We start from the raw sequence: 16,796 nt of genomic DNA on the forward strand, positions 1-16,796 counted from the left end.
TGGCTGACTACCAAATCCATTGCCTTGTTGCCAGGGAAACACATACTCGTGGTCTCGGCTCTCTCGCTCTCGCTCCTTTTTTTCCTCCCTCCCACCTCCCCGGAGGCTCATATTTCAAAAGTGTCAGCAATCTTGTGCGCATACACTGCTGCCTTTCAGCTAAAAGCTTTTTGTGCCTCCACTGGAGGAGAACGGAGGGGAAAGGAGAGCTGCTGGGAGTGGTCAGAGGAGAGGGGCGGGAAAATAATGAGCCTCCCTCCCCGTTGCCAGGGCAACTTGATGTCACTGTGACATCACGCGGTACTAAAAGCTTTTAACCGGATTCCTCTCCTGCCTTAGGCCCCATTTTGAGTCCTCTTTCAGCTAGGCTAAAGGGAAGGGCACAGGCAGGACGGTGGTGTGTGTGCGAGTGTGAGTGCATGCCTTCCTGCATGTTTCCCTCCCTCGGTGCAGACTCAAAACAGCTCTGGGCACCGTAAAATACTTTCAAATTCAACCTCTTCTCATCCTATTCCTGCAATCACAGGCCAAGAGAATCTGCTCAGGAACAAAAAAAAAAACAACAACAAAAAAAAAAAACATGGCTGCAGAAGATGGTTTCAGCTACCTGCTGCCAGGCCACAATGAGAAGCACAGACGGGCCCCGAACTGGACGGATGGAGAAATGAAAGCCCTCCTCTACGTGTGGGAGGAACACCACAACGAATTGAAAACAAGCAAGAGGAACGCCAAGGTTTACGAGAAGATGTCCCAGAGGTTTTTCCAGCTGACTGGAGAGCAGCGTTTCAAAGAGGAGATCAAGATGAAAATCACCAACATGTCTTTTCAGTACAGGCAAGTGCGCCACATCCAAACCGCTCAACCAAACTCCAGCTGTTTGCATGCCTATAAACATCTGCCCCCCCCCCCCCTCTTAACAGGAGACTGAAAGCCACCATTGGCGATGCAGGTGGACTTCCAGACTGGCCTTACTACAAGCCCATCGAAAAGATCCTCTCCAAGCCGTTGGAGAATGGTCGGGCCCACTCTTTGGAGTTTCAAGTCTCCACGCCGGGTCCCTCCACTTCCGCCTTGCCCACAGAAAACCTGGTGCCCCAGTCAGACGACGGCATGATCGGGTTCCTGCCGGAGTACACGGGCTCCTCAGACGAGATGGAGATCAAACAAGAGCTGGACTCCCTGAGCTCCGACAGCGAGAACACGCAGGGCTCCAGGTAACAGGAAGTAGAGAAGACGCGTTGCATGGATTCATAGTGTTAGTGATTTATCACTTTGTGACTGATGCAGGTAATGGCAGGTTAAGCAGCTGACCTTTGTGTTCTATTGTTTCAGGGAAGGAATTCATCAATTTTCTTCTTTTTTCAACAGGTGAAATAATTATTTTTTTTATGCTGTATATGTGTAATGAACAGCAGGCCAACTGCAGGATCTAGAATATCTTTAATTTATATTTATCTGTCTATGTAATCTGTATTTTATTATGAAAAGGAGCACGTCTCCACAAACACGTTTGTTTTGGATATTGTATGGAAAGCGTATTAACAGTATAAATTCAAATTTCACTAAAACTAACACTTTGCTATTTAATAAGCGTGTGATTTAAACTTAACTCACACCCCTCGTGATGAATCACTGCACTCAAAAGTTGGTAATTGCTGCCATTTAGGTGGATTTGTATGAGCTTTAATATACAAGCTTTTTTTTTTTATCCAGCTACTTCAAAATAAAGTGCCGGTACATTAGTTCATCGAGTGTGATACATGTTATTGAAACAGAAAATCTAATATTTGCTAATTTAGCTTTTTCCCATTGCTTGGAATCTGTGTTTCTTTAAAATTCATCATATTCAGATTTATTTGTTTTTCTTATGTCTTTAGTAGTTTGGCTCTATTTTATTTCTATTACAAAGTAATGATACGGAGCGCTGCACAGTGGTGTAATGATTAAGACCCCGTTTACATGGCAACGTTTTGAAAACTGCCTGTTGACACGGAAATGGCAGAAATGCTGAAAAAGAGAAGAATAAGCTACAAACATTAACAACCGCGAGTACCTGGACATTTGGATTTTACAGACGATGAAGTTGGATTTCTATTATGGCGACTGTCAACTATAAAACCACCCAGTCCCGGGAGAATATGGATTGGGAGTCATGACACTTCTGGACGCCGCAGTAGCAGCGTTTCAGAAACGTTCCTCCACGGAGACGGCGTCAGAGCGTTTTCAAAAAGTCCCACCTTAGAAGCGTTTTCAAAAAGTTGCGTTTTCACTGGTCCCGAGCACCGTTATCGTTTCTCCATTGTTCTTGAGTGGCTTGTTAAGGTTTATGAATTCCATCATCATGCACTTTTGAACTCAACGTTTTTTTTTACATCTAGTGTCCCTCTCATGTTTTTTTTCTTTTCAGCTCCCATCCTATGTCGTCCAGGAAGAGACATGCCAACAAGTACCTTTCCATAAAGAAGAAGAAGCTTCGAGTCATGCAGTCCATGCTGATGCAACAGAAGCGGTCGAGCCGAGCCATCGAGGAGACGTGCAGGGAGGTCCGTCGGGTCGTGCACCAACAGAACCTGCTGCAGGTCCAGTGTCTGCAGCTGCAGGAGCGAATGATGAACCTTCTGGAAAAGATGATCCAGCCTCCCGCCAACATGTCGGCGCTGTTGGTTCAGGGTGAGGTGAAAGAGCCCGAAAATCCATGAAATATCTAAACTGTGCTTTTGAGAGATCTTTAGATCACCGCATTGTCTCATATTTACCCTTACAGGAAAACAAATATTTATTTTGGACTTCAGTTTAAAGTTAGACAATTTTACAGTTTATTGTGTATCGTGTACAAATGTTGCCTGTTATAAACGGGGACAAATATACGTTTTTGCCTTTTTTTGAAGGAGCCAGAGACGCATCAATATATATATATATATAATGAACTCGTCAGTACCTGCGATGACATATGTTAGCATTTTAGTATCTACAGTAGGTCTAGCTCTGATGGGAGTTTTCATTTTAGGAATAGTTCTATCAGATCGTTCTTGATCATTTGCCAAGTACTCTATTAAAATCACTGTGAAAACAACGGCCTCGCGAAATGTTGTCACATCATTTTTCTGCCAGTATAATTATACGTTGGTCAGTTTCTAATGCCAAAACAGGTTTGATTGATGGAGTCAGGAAGCAAAGATTTCGGGAATAGTTCCGACTGTTGTTGATGTGAAAGGCGCTGTCGGCAAAATGCAACACAAGCTGACTTTGTGTTTATTATAATGCCATCAATTTCACTAAAAGCATGCTGGCTTTTGGTCTCGGGAGGTAGAGGATGAATGGTGGCTGGCCTTGATTTCAAAATGTCATAATGACACAGCTCCACAAGGGACCGACTGCAAAAGACATGCTGCTAAGAGTTTGTGAGAAACAAGGTGAGGCTTATAGAAATTGCAATGAATTAAAATCTCACAAAAGTTTGGTTCACTTCATAGTACATCCAATGTTTTATTTTGCTTCAACCACCCAGATTAATACTGAGCCACTCGGTGATCTACAACTCAACATTCAAACAGAATTTCGGAGCAAAAGAAGCACTTTCTTGTTCTTTGATTTCATTACCATGCAAATATTCCTTGCTCTGCATGTCATTGTGGTTTCCCCTGTTTTCAGCAGCGTTATGTGAATCTGCAGGGTAATTGCTGAAAGGCAAACGATAGAGCTGAAACGTTAAGGTCTTTGCCTTTCAGCCTATTTTAAGAGGATTTGGAGAAATGAAGGATTAGGTTAGTTCCATCACACTAAACCAGCTCAATGGAAGTTGCTCCTCCATTGAAATGAGCAAAGGCTGCACGCCAGCCTTTAAAGAAAAAAAACAACAACACATAATAAGCTACATTGGAATCGAATGCCACATAAAAAAGAATTATACCTTGAACTAAACCCGGCAACATGTCGATCGAGAAATTGCATTTTCAAAAAAATGTGTGAGCTTCCTGCACGTGTCTAATACGGAAATGTGTCCAGCCGTTGCAGCCCTTTGAACTCTGAGTTAATATTTACACACCAACGTCTCCTAAGAGCTTCCACCAGAGTGGAAGAGGCTGCTCCACATGACACGAATAAGGTATAGTACACTGATTCTCAGTTGGGGGGGCGGGTGGGAATGTATGTATGTATGTATGTATGTATGTATGTATGTATGTATGTATGTATGTATGTTTTAAAAAGTAGGTAAGCCAGCTTACTAAAATCCATTTATGTCACAAAATTGCTAAGTTTAAGCATTTACATTAAAAGTGTATCATCGTGCATCTTTCATTATGAAAAACTGGAGAATGATGTTTGAAACTGCAAGCTGAAGCGGCACCAGTTCACCAAACACGGTGCGTAAACCCGAAGAGCTCATCCTCAGACAAGAGGAACTCATAGTGACAGAATATAACAAAGAAACAGTATTTTATATGCAGTGTGTTATGAAGTTTTTCAACTTTTATTTATTTATTTGCTTTTTGTAATTGGTTTTTGGTTTACAATGATAAAAATCTGGGTATCACTAGCATAGTAGAATTTAATTGAAATATATTGCATTGTACTGGGAATATACAGAATTTATAGTATTTTGTATCCTTGGTTTACTACTTGTCACAGAAGTTATTAGTGCTTAAGGAATGTAGGTTTGAAGGCCATATTGTTCGTTTGCAAGTGACTTTGTTAGTTATAATTAAAATTACATCTATTTTAGGAGTAAATAAAAGTACTTGAGCTTCATTTCCATCAGCCAATGGCGTGCCCCCATTCGTTTGAATATTGAACACAACGGACCCTGTGATTGGTTAGACAGATCGTCACGTGACGCCTGAGACGTTACGCTGTCATGGTAACAGTGAAAGACGCTTTGTATGTGAATGGAGGGAGGAGGAGGTCATATGGCCATATGGACGACCGAATCACGGCAGGGAACTTTGGTTTTGAATAATTAAGTGAGTAAAAGGAAGGAATGGTGTGTAAATTACAAAGAGTGTGGACCTTCTAGCCGCTGTAGCCGTTTCCGGGACTTTCCACCTCTGGAGCGGGTAATGTTGAAACTTCGTCTTCATACAGCCTCGTTGTGATAGTTGTGGTGTTTCGGATTAACTAGTTTCCTTGCTAACTGGTGTCCCGACGCCTTTAGCGTAATAACAGATATTGAAATAAGACTCACATATGTTAAAATAAGACTCACAAACGATACGAAATTTCAAAACTTTGTTGTAGATTGGTTAAACGGCGTTCGTTATTACAGCTACGGAATTATGTGGGGTTTCTAACATCTGCTGTTGTGTCTGCAACAAGGGGCGCTAAAGAAAGTCGGTCACCAGTTAACAGGGAAACCACTTAATCCCAAACACCGGATCGTAACTGTGAATATGAGATTATTTTGTCACTTTAATGGTTTTAAATATTACTACCAAGAGAAAAAAAAATATTTGTATGGTTTCTGCAAGTGTTTTACGTTCTGAATTGCAACATTTAAAACACGTTTTCGACCATAACAATACAGTGTGGTTGTGAGTAGGAGCCAGCTGGCACTTTGTTTTTGGGGAGTGGAGGTGGAGAGGTGAAGAGGAGGCACAAGCAAGCTCGATCTGTCTCATATCTGACAGATAATTGGCCAAATTAGATCCATGTCAGGGGTTACTTCTTACTTATTTCATTACTTTGTCAAATCAGTCAAAATATGCGGTTAAAGACCCAACCTTAATCTGACCGACAGCTTGTTTTAATGGAATAAAATACCACAAATTAGAAATACAAACCTAAAAATATCAGCTATCGGTTTTAAAGGATATAATTTGTTGGATTTCCTCCAACATCATTCAAAAGTTTGTTTCAATGTAGAATTAAGGACATATTATACTTGTATGCACAGAGTATGGATTAATATGAACATAGTTTTATAATTTTTAAGCATTTATCAAACACTAAATAATCTGATTTAAGAAAAGACCATTGCTCCAACTTATCATCCATTTGTTTTGCAAACTTTGTTTATTTGGTTTTTTTCAGAGAGAGACAATCACATATTTGAAAGAAAAGCAGTTGTTGGCCAAGATGATGAAAACCTTGTTCACTCACAAATTGCCCAACAAACAAAACGCCTTAACTTAAATAAAAAAAAACTAATAAAATCATTTTAAAAATAGAAAAAAATTTATGAAATAAAAAAAAAATGGGAAGAAGTTGTATATAAATATTTAAAAGTGAATTTAATAAATGAGTCAATAACTCAGCTCACAGCCAGAAAACACCAGATTGTCATTGTATAAGTCCGCTCCTGTTGCAGTATTACGCAGTTTTAGTGCTCCAAACAAACTACAGTGAGAAATCAGCAGGGGATTTATCCTTTAAACCAGCTCGAGGAATAGACCCCAGATTTAGTCTAATTTGTTCCAGCTTGAGGAAATACAAAACGTGTATTTCTTTATTCCAGTGACTATTTGAAAGGAAGCTGATTATTTATTAATATTTATATGAAATGAGTCACATTTCTCCTACATAGAAGGCAGCATGCTATTATGACTCCAAGACGGTGCTTTCCAACAAAAATGCATTAATTTTTAATTTAAAATTTTTAATTGATTGGAGACCTCTTAGATGCTTTATGTCCAGTGTCCTGGGCTCTGTTGACCCTGATCTGGACAAAGCAGATAATCTACAAGTAATGTTGGGACATTACTACATTGAGGAAAATAAGCGAATAATACTTCTAACTACCCACATGGTTATCATCTCTGTTATTAATCCTCTGTTTATTTAAATATGCTACAGACATTCACTTCATAAACCAGCTTTGCTTTCTTCTGTGTGTTTCTAGGATGACAACAACACAGTAGTGTTGGCAACTTCCATGTGTTAAAGTTCCCACGGTCTCCAAAATGAGGATACAAGGACAGCCTGAGAGTGCAAGGAGACGTCTTGATTTGAGCGCTGCTGGCGAGCTCAGGGGTGTGGAGGTCATCCGTGGCCGTGCGGGATATGGTTTTACTATTTCAGGCCAGAGGCCATGTGTGCTGAGTGGCATCCTGGAGGGAAGCCCCGCTGACCTGGTTGGACTCAAGCAAGGAGATCGCATCATGGCCATCAGCGGCACGGACGTGTCCGCGGCTTCACACGAGACTGTGGTGCAGCTGATCGGCGGCTGCAAAGGACCGTTGCACGTGGTGGTGCTTACTGAAGGCCGCGTGATGGGGAACCCCATTCTGAATGATGCCAAGTTTGTCGGGAAAAGTGGTATTTACCAGAAGGCGGGGGTTCTCCGCACCATCTCGCATGATTCAAGCAAGTCATCGTTTACCTCTCATCACGTTGCTGCAATGAAGCAGAGGCCAGTTTCCGAGCCTGACATGTCTCAGTGGTCACAGCAGTGGAGTGTTTTGGTTAAGCAGCCGAATGAGGAAACCTCCGCAGTCGGGGATGCAGACTCTGTTTATACTGACACAGAAGAGGCTAATCCAGATTGGGGTAATTTAAATGTGACCCTGGTTGTGGGGTACCTCAGCACCACAGAGCTGATTTTGAACACTAATGAACCAGAGGAGGACTGTTTGAAAGCCATTCGTGAGAGGATAAGGAAGTTGGGCACAGAGCAGGACACCCATACTCTGGTGATGATGAAAGTAATGTTTGACTGCATACGACTTTGTGACGACGCAGGAGCCGTTTTGGCAGCCTTTCCTACCGAGAACCTTGTCTTAGGGGCAGTGTGTGCTGAAGACCCCCGTTTTTTTTGCCTGGTCACTACAGCACATGTTATCAATGGCCGTGTACCTGTGGACGGTCCGCTGCGAGCCTCCTGCCATGTTTTTTTCATTGACCCACAGCTGGGAAACCATCAGGACCACGTCGGAATTGCTGGTCGCTTTGGATTTGATTGCACTATTGATCCAGACGCTTTGGGCTGTCTGGAATTCCCTCAGACTCCCCCAGACGTCCTACACTTCGTCGCAGTCCTTTACAGCGACTTGGGGGAGGCTGTTGAAAGGCTTAGAGCTAAACTGGATGCAGAGGCGCAGCAGCAAGCCAAGGGAAACGACAGCACTGACAAACAAGGTAGTGCCAGCAGCAACGGGGACAGCGGCATTGGAACTGCTTCTCCCCCCGAGGAGAGAGCCGATAGGGATTTCCCTCCTACAATCCACACTCACGCAGGAGCCCACCTCCCCAGCTGTCCATGGGATTATCCTACGGCTGAAGACCTCACCCCAATAAACCACTCCAAGGGAGCCCAAAAACCTAATCCAGAGAACAGTGCCAGCACACATTCCCTTTCAGAGTCTCTTCCCGGCCCAGATTCCCTCACCAGCTTTTATGGAGGACCTCCACCCAGGCTAGAGTTCCAGTTCAAACCCCCGCCGCCTCCCCAGCCTTTGAGTAAGAAAACAAACTTTTTTGACGAGCCTTTCCGAGGCAGCCAAAGGTGGTTCTCCAAGGCAAAGTGGCCCAAAGTCCTCAGCAGTGATCCTGAATCTCAAGGGACGCCGCCTAACAACTGGTCCCCCACCATTACCCTCAGTGCAAGCACAAATAACTTGCCCCCTCCGATGAGCCAGATCCCCTCCGACAGGTACCAGGCAGCAGAGATCATGATGCGCCCTCCCAGGGAGGAATGGACCAGGAGGTTCCTGGAACAGAGGGAGAAACAACAGAAAGATGGCCGCAACAAAATTGTAAGTAAAACAAAATCAATCTACCAAGTTTTCTTCCTTATCATAATACTGACGTTGTAGTTCAAATGTAATGAATGACTTATTAGGGAATATACAGACGGAGGGTGGAACAAAGCACAAGCACTTCAGCTATTGCATTTTGGTGAGAACATTTAAATGTTTGAATAATGTGGAGATATCCTAAAACTATGAGAAATGCTGAGAGTAAAGCCAAATTAGCAGGTTTTTTTGTCCATGCTTGAAATGTTATTAATGTGGCCTTAACATGCTACCATTGATTCATTCACCGTCAGGTCATGTCGGTGAATGGTTGGACTTGTTTAGCCTTAAACAGGCAACAATATGGAGAAGAAAATATTGCATATTGCATTGAAGTTTTTTTTTTTTTTAACTTATTTAACAACGTGAGGTGACTCGTTCTGTTTTCACAACTCTTTCAAGTTTTGCAGTTCTGTTGTTGCTTTCTCTAATTTACTCCATATCGCAGCCGCGTATGTAAAATGAGATTTCCATTTCCACTAAATAGCTGTATTGTAAAAGAGGTTGTGCTGAGACGAGAGCATCTGTTTCTCTACTTTTCTAACACAGCGACACAGGAAGTATTAAATGTTCACAAGGAATCGAGTCACCAGACATTTGAGGGGGTGTTAAGCGAGCCGTTTCTTTTTGGTGGCACCTAAAACGAAACGCAATACTACTATTTCAACAGTCAATTAGTCGCCGAGTGTGAAGTAACTTCAGAAAACACCTGCTGAATATCAATGAAATCTTTTTTTTTTTTTTTTTGTCTGGTGTTGCATTTCTGCTCGCCCACAAGATGTCCCCATGTCTCCACGCTCCTCTGAGTACAGTGATTATACAGTATGCCTGAAGGAGTTTCTTTCTCCTGCACAGAGGGCTCCAATTAGTCAGCATGTAGGCGAATGTGTGTTTGTAAACGGCTCGGCAATTAAACGATGCATGCGGCGTGTGTTAAAATCCATAGTTCTTTTTTTTAACTCCTCGCGTCTGCATTTATTGTGGATCGCTCCCTCGTTTATTCAAACAAACTGTGTCGCTCTGTTTCATCATTAGATTTGGATTGTGTGTTTCTCCCTCGCTTGCATTAGATCAGAATGAAGACAATCTTGTACAGGAAGCCGGGGAAATTATAGGGTAGAGCCCCATGTCATGCCGTGGCAATTATCGGCAAATCTGAAACTCTTGTTTAAATATAAGGGACAACCTCTCCACTCATAAGAATAGACGTGGCTGCTTGGCCTGCTGTGTATTTTATGTTTTTAGGCACAGAGCGGCAGGAAGCTACGGTGTTTCCAAACTCTTACATTAGTTTTCGACAGACTGTGAAATTAGTAGCCATTACACACGAGTGCAGAGGCTTTAGTGGAGGGATCTGTCCAGTGCAGTAGAAAAACTTGACATTTCCAGACCGTCTGTTTCGACTGACTCACCTCAAAGCCACTCCATACTGTGTTTATGCTGTTCCATTTTCATTTTCACTGTCAACCTGCTCGTCAAGTCTAGTCGCACTATATGTGTTAGCAAATTTCAGTCAATAAATGCATGTGATAATCCAGAAAGGTCCATTTTATCACAGTCACAACCCCATGTATTGAGTTGCATTGAAGCAAAATGTGCATTTTAAGATGTGGATATTGATATTTAATAAATAACTGCTCCTTTTGTTCCAATAGGGTTCCAAGTTTTGGGGAATAGGGGTCGTCCGTGCCTCTAAACGTCGTTCCTCCAAGCGTCTCAGCCTGGCACGGTCACTGGATGATCTCGAGGTGAGCACAATTCTTTAGTTTTTCTGTTGGTTTTTGGTATCACAATTATATCTTAGGATTTGTTTTCAAATCCTTCAATTTGAGTTTCCTGCGCTTCTATTCCGCTCCAACTGTATGCTGACAAGTTGGTTTTTGCTTCATTAACGTGGACATTTCGTCGAGCCATCCCCCTCGGTTCTCCTCGCACTCCACCTTCAGCTCTTTTTAACCTTTCATTTCCGTTCCCTTGAACTCTGTTTGCCGCTACACTTGTGGCAAGCGGTGGCACACAAAGCGGCCTTTGTGGGGGCCAGAGGCATGGTCCTGCTTGTTTGGTCTCACTAATGAGCTGCTGCACAACTGAATATCGCGCTCACATTCTCTCATATTAGTGTAGCTCAGAAGCTCTCTCTCTCTCTCTCTCTCTCTCTCTCTCTCTCTCTCTCTCTCTCTCTCTCTCTCTCTCTCTCTCCCTCTCTCCCCTCCAATGGTCTGCATGCACTCATTCCTCATGCACACTGATTCATATTCACCAAAACACATGCGTGCACCCTTTCCTCCCTCTTGTAATTGGTCTGAATGCATGCGAACGGGCACAAAAACAAACCAAAAAGTGGTTCATGCACTGTGTTAAATATCCCTGCATTAGTCATATACAGACACACCCGCTGACCACACACATTACTCAAAGAGGCACACCACAAATCTGCTCCATGGGATTGTCCCAGTGCATAATAAACAGTAAACATAAAACTACACGTTTCTGTTCAGGTCTTTCCCACATGTACAGCTGGAGGATTAAAGAAAATATGACAGTAACTGCAACATTCCCTTCTGTCTTTGTAGATACTTTTCACTTTGTTAGAGGTTGTTTCTCATCAATATTTATATTCTAGAAACCTCTTCTAGATTGTTTCATTGATATAAAGTTTGGGCATCAAGTGAAAAGCAAGTTAAAAAAAAAAAAAAGTCACATTATTGTTTGCTGATGTGTGGAGTTCCCCTCACCGTGTGTTTGCGAGTTCAATGACCATTTTCCTTCTTGCTGTGGCTTCCCAGAAACTTCTCATTATCCTGCAACAATGAAAAGTACAAAGACTTCTACACACAGCGAAAGATGTGCACATCTTTCAAGCAATGTTGGTATAGAAACACTTGTAATATGGCTTTCTCTCAGGTTAAAATGCAGATATTGTTGTGCAAAATAGGATTGAATGCATGTGGAGCGCAGGAAGCTTTCACACTTTTCTACCACCGTCTTCTGGTCTTACTCCTTTATAGCTAAAGAGTTGTGTAACTGTACAACCTGAACCTCACACCTCTGTTTGGCACTGAGAGGCTGAAGCTGTTAAGTCAGAGGTTGAGACTTTAAGCAGGTGAGGTGGACTGAGGATGGACGAAGTATGAACATTTGCTGAAGTAATTGTACTCATTTGTCCTTTTACTGCTAATCATAATCTTTATTTATTATGTCGCGATTTATCACATTGTCTTGTGTGTCACCAGAAACACACATTCATATCTCCACGTTTTTTTCATGCATTTCAACAGTCAATTCATGAGTTCTGCCACTGCAAGCTGAACTGTCTGCTGTTTTCATTTGCTCACTCATAATGACCTGTGTGGTTTAAAAAGCTAACATTGCATAGCATTGGACATCTTTTTTTTGTTTGTTTGTTTCATAATATTCCAACACAGTTCCCAAATAATCCTTGGCATTTGAGTTTTTGACATGAATTCAAGGGTCATAAGACAACAGATTAATTTTGGTTACCACAAATCATTGACTATTCCTCCTCTCAGGACTATTAGATTACTGCTAATGTGCACGGAATGTGGTATATTTGTGTTACTAAAGCTTATTAGTCAATCTGTACAGAGAAAATAGTTTGTCACGGTGCACTTAGACCACATCTAATCACGAACTCGATTCAATCTTTGTCGTTTGAAGTCACGGTGTGACAACATGGTCAAAGCATTAACACTGCCGGGTATTAGTTATGGTCGTCAAAGGCAATTAGACCTCCACATGAAGTTTGCTCTTTGACCAAGATTTGACCTTCAACGCAGTTCAAGGTCACAGATCAGGTGTTGCATTTCACAAAACTGGCACTGCAAACCAACTCCCATGAACTGATATTTTTTACCTGTTATACAATCTAACAAATATGCGTAGTGTGGTTTTCTATAACGAAAGCCTCGTTTAAATGTTTCAAGTGAAAACGCATTGGTTTTTGCACTTTCGTTCCAGAAAAGTTTAGCAGTTTCACTTGGAAGACGTATAAACAGAGTTTAAAGTTAAGAGAACTATGTGTTTTTTGCTCAGATCCTCAGTATGAGCTCAGAGTTTTCGGTTTTGAAGGCTGTCCTCCTATTCACCCTGGAAACTAATTACAAATAATTGCCCCATTAACATGCGACTCCAAATTGCTCACCTTGCACAGATTCCTCAAACACAGTTTTAAATTTCTCTGGGCGATTGTGAAGGACTGCTCTTCTGGTGAAAGTACGTGATGAGCCCTCCATCAGGGCTCGCATCTGGACACACAAGAACACCGTGAGACTATTTTCAAGTTGACCATAAGCCCCGAGGGAAGACCCCTGTGGATAACCTCTCCGTGTGGCCTTACTGGGAGCCCAGAACAATTCGGAAGTGTTTGGCCGTGACGCGTTTTTCATGGTCACTGCGTTGTGCATCACAGTGACATCTGCAGCAGCAACAAAAACTAATTTATTCACATCACCATGACATATAGATTTTACTGCCCATGCATCAAGCCACAGATACATGTTCCGTGTCTGCTCTGTCACTTTTATCAGGTTCAGCGGAGGAAGAAACCGCTCTATAATTTGTGTTTTGAGCTGATTCATTTTTCTGGCGCCTTCCACTGAAGACTGTTGTGATGAGCTGAGCTTTTTGTTCGTCAGGTCTCCTTATGTCAGGGCTTGTTGAAGAATGCGCCTCCTTTTGTACCTCCTCGTCTTATTTCCGCGCAGAGCTCGTCATAGCCTTGCTGCAAATGCCCCCACATCCCCGCATGCTGCGATGAGCCGAGCTGCAGAGATGCTTTGAGCCTGCGACGCTCGGCGAGATGATGGCGTGTTCAACTTTGCAGAGATGACACCATTAGAGGGCTGCTGTGCTCGTGTTCACACTGACTCTGTCGTCTGAGGCGCTGCTGCATATGTGATGCACATCTGTTCATGTGAGCCCTTTGTTGGTGCGCGAACAGCCCGGGTGCCTGCTGAGATTTCGGGGGGCACCTCTCCGGCTCCGCCAGTGTAAAGTTTCTCTTCTTTTTGGTGTGGAGACATTTGCAGCTCTTGTTTGCATGCCTGCGGGTAATAGATCTATCCTGTGGGCGTAGCAGAGACCAAGAGAAGGCATGAAGACACAGAGACGGGGAGGGAGGTAAATAGAGAGGGAAAGAGGTGAAATTCACAGCAAAGGGAGAGAGGGGGGGGGGGGGGGGGGGGAGGGAGAGAGAGAGAAGAACCGGCAGCAGAGGAAGAGAGGGAGCTTTTGAACTCCCAGTAGCTGTCAGGATTTTCGGCTCTTCTGAGCGCTTCCTCCTCCCCCGTTCAGCTCTGTCTCTCTCTCTCTCGCTCTCTCTCTCTCTCTCTCTCTCCGCACTGCAAACACAGACTCACACACGCAGCGCGGAGATCCAGCGGATGGACTCTTTCACACACACCAGGCTTGTGGAGCAGCGCTGAAGACAAGCCAAGCACACAGCGCCATACATGGAGCAAACTTTAACTCTCAACTCAGTAAGTCGCAAAATCTCGAGATCCGCGTCGGTTTTTGTCTGTTTCCACTTGTTGTTTGGTGATGGCATCTCCATCTTTCAGCGATATCCTCCCCGCAGAAGCTTTACTTTTCCCCCCTCTTTGGGCTCTTTGTGGCTCCTGTTGTACCCTTTGAGTTGCATACAGTGGTTAGCTTGTGTGGTCTGTCAGAGGAATGTTTTGACCAGTGCCAGCTGAACTCCCATGTGCTGTATGACACACACTGCACTGCTGTATATAGCAAAATGTGCTCTTGCATCTATATCATGATGCGCGCTGACTTTGAATGAGCCTTTCTACTGAAAGAGTTTTGTCAAGCGACTGTAGGTTTCATTCTTTGAATGACACGCACTCTGTCGCGCTTGCCCCGAGATTCGAACCTTCCTCAAAGGTCAGTCGAGAAGTTTGAAACAGTGGGCGCAAGGGGACACAAGCACCCGACGCTCCCACGGTAAAATAAGTTTGAATAATAAGCGAAGGTTCTGAAGCATTGCTTTCTGATGGCATCATGTAACAGCCACGGTTAAGTTTAAACTTGAAATAGGGCTTGTGGCTTTACCTTGCCCCTATTTGCGCTGTGCAGGCATGTCTCCGTTCTGATTCACCAGCTCTCTTATTAATTTGTCTCACGTCAAGCTTTGCGAAAATATCCTCTTTTTTTCTTCTTTTTTTTCCTTTCTTGATTGTATGTGGTGGGGAGGGCTGCCGTATGGTCGTTATTCATCATGCAGTGGTAGAAAGGAGTAGATGTACAGTATATGCATGCAGAAGCTAAATTAATGATATTAGGTGATGGAATTAGACACCATGGTGGATTCTATAGTTTATTCTGTTTGTTTTGATGCGGGACTTGAGACTTGAAAAGAGGAGCAGGGATGGTGTGTTCCCGGGGATTATCGGTAGAAGTAGGAGAACACGACGCACTTTCATCTCCCCGACATCACATGACCAGCGCTGGCGAGTGGGTGGACAGTTGTTGCTCACGAAATGTGGCCTTAGGCTAGCAAATACTAAGCAGCCTGACATTTTCTAAATGTCTTCAATACGATTCCTCGTCTTCTTCTTCTTCTTCTTCTTTCCTCCTCTCGAAAATGATGTTTTATCACCATTGAATGAAGTGCTTTCTTCAATCCCACCAAATGGAAAAAAAAACCCAAAACAAGCATTAACACAACAAAAGTTGAGCAGAAGTTCTTGAACTGTCCAGCTGCTCTACGTATTAATATGCAACAGCCAGTAACCAGATGACCAGATGTTGCTGTGGTTGCTGAGTTTGCTGTTTGACTCAAACTGTAACCATGGAAAATACCCGCTGCTTCACCATCTCTGGACCGAGCCGTACCGCTGCTCACTCCACTGTGACATCATCCATCGGCGTTCAGGATCGTGATGTGTGTTTTTCAGCTAACCACACAGCTCCACAACGTCCCATGTTGATTGGCCTCGTCTGAATCAGAATGTCAACTTCTGGAAATGATTCATTCCTCGCTCTCTGTTTACCTTCTTCGCTAGTACTACTATTATATTCCTCATTGACTGCCAAGGGTGTGGAAGTTACTCAAGAAGGAGCAGCTTTAGAACTGCCAAAGTCCTTTATCACCTCTCTGGTTACAGTTTAGACATGTCTGAAATACAGCGAGCTGCTCGTCGTCTTCGGTCTTTTGCCCCACACCTGTAGCTTAGATAACGACGGAGCGTGTTTGCTTCACGTCTCAGACGTTGAGTAAGACCGGCCCACTTGTTGGAACGGGATTGAGGGCAGGCTCAGAAAGTGCCTGTAGCGGGTATCTTTTTGGCCTTGTGTTGGCGCAGGACGCAGCAGAAGCCGGCCAAGGTCCTGTCTACTTCTCTACGTAGAAGTCCTAAACATGAATTTTTGAGGCAGCCAACTTAACTCTCTCAGTGATCTTGTGTGGGATTGGCTCCATCTTCAACTTTTGCAGTCCATCTAACTTTCCCTCTCGAATTATTTCTATATTTTCTAAATAAAATGTTCCTTTGTTGGCTTGTTTATATAACTTGATTGTGACCTTATTGGTGTAGGTTATCCAAGATGATGCAACTCTTCCAGTTGGAGAAATGCCTCATAAACAATCCATCTTATTTATTAACAACCAACCGTGTGAATGAAAAACACTCCTGCAAGTTTCTTTCAACTGAATGATCCTTTTGATAAAGGCTCCAAAAGTGGACCTTTCCTAAAATGATACAACTCCGTGAATATGGGGGGGAAACGCGACTTTTCGGAAACTCTGCTGTGCATGCGCACCACGGCCGTGTAAATAGTTCTTCTGCACATGTGCCAGAAGATGGACAATAACAACAATGGCGGACTCCAGAGTGTCATGACTCCCAGTCCATGTTCTCCTGGGACTTGGTGGTTTTATTGTTGAGAGTCATCATAATAACAATTCAACTTGGTTGTCTGTCCATACCAATGTCTATGTACTCCCATTGTTAAGGTTTATAGTGTATTGTGTGTAGTTTCATTACAAACACAAACCACAACACCCACTAGTGGCCCAACAGGAAAACTACATTGTTTCCAGTGTTT

At 43.2% G+C, this 16,796-nt stretch overlaps 2 protein-coding genes across 5 annotated transcripts in view; both read left to right on the forward strand.

Moving 5' to 3' along the window:
- Positions 1–341: 341 nt before the first annotated feature.
- msantd1 (Myb/SANT-like DNA-binding domain containing 1) lies at positions 342–3,066 on the forward strand. Of its 2 annotated transcripts, XM_080486028.1 has the most exons (4): positions 342–834; positions 921–1,214; positions 1,333–1,368; positions 2,408–3,066. In XM_080486028.1, the coding sequence occupies exons 1-4, from the start codon at positions 581–583 to the stop codon at positions 2,697–2,699; spliced, it is 876 nt and encodes a 291-aa protein (XP_080342154.1). In that variant the 5' UTR covers positions 342–580; the 3' UTR covers positions 2,700–3,066. The 2 variants fall into 2 exon arrangements, with proteins under 2 accessions (XP_080342154.1, XP_080342155.1); XM_080486029.1 differs by lacking the exon at positions 1,333–1,368 and having other exon boundaries at positions 343–834.
- Positions 3,067–4,873: 1,807 nt separating this feature from the next.
- Positions 4,874–16,796, forward strand: part of rgs12a (regulator of G protein signaling 12a) — a gene marked incomplete at its 5' end in the record, with an annotated part of 42,250 nt that continues 30,327 nt past the window's right edge. The window contains 3 exons of one of the 3 annotated variants that reach the window (XM_080486410.1): positions 4,874–5,054; positions 6,836–8,687; positions 10,382–10,474. In XM_080486410.1, the coding sequence (XP_080342536.1) occupies positions 6,897–8,687; positions 10,382–10,474 (1,884 nt within the window). Of the gene's footprint in view, positions 5,055–6,835; positions 8,688–10,381; positions 10,475–14,085; positions 14,225–16,796 lie in introns of those variants that run through there. The other 2 variants (XM_080486409.1, XM_080486412.1) reach the window with 2 other exon arrangements.

The sequence above is a fragment of the Lipophrys pholis genome (assembly GCF_963383615.2).
Source record: "Lipophrys pholis genome assembly, chromosome: 18".
Lineage (NCBI taxonomy): Eukaryota > Metazoa > Chordata > Actinopteri > Blenniiformes > Blenniidae > Lipophrys > Lipophrys pholis.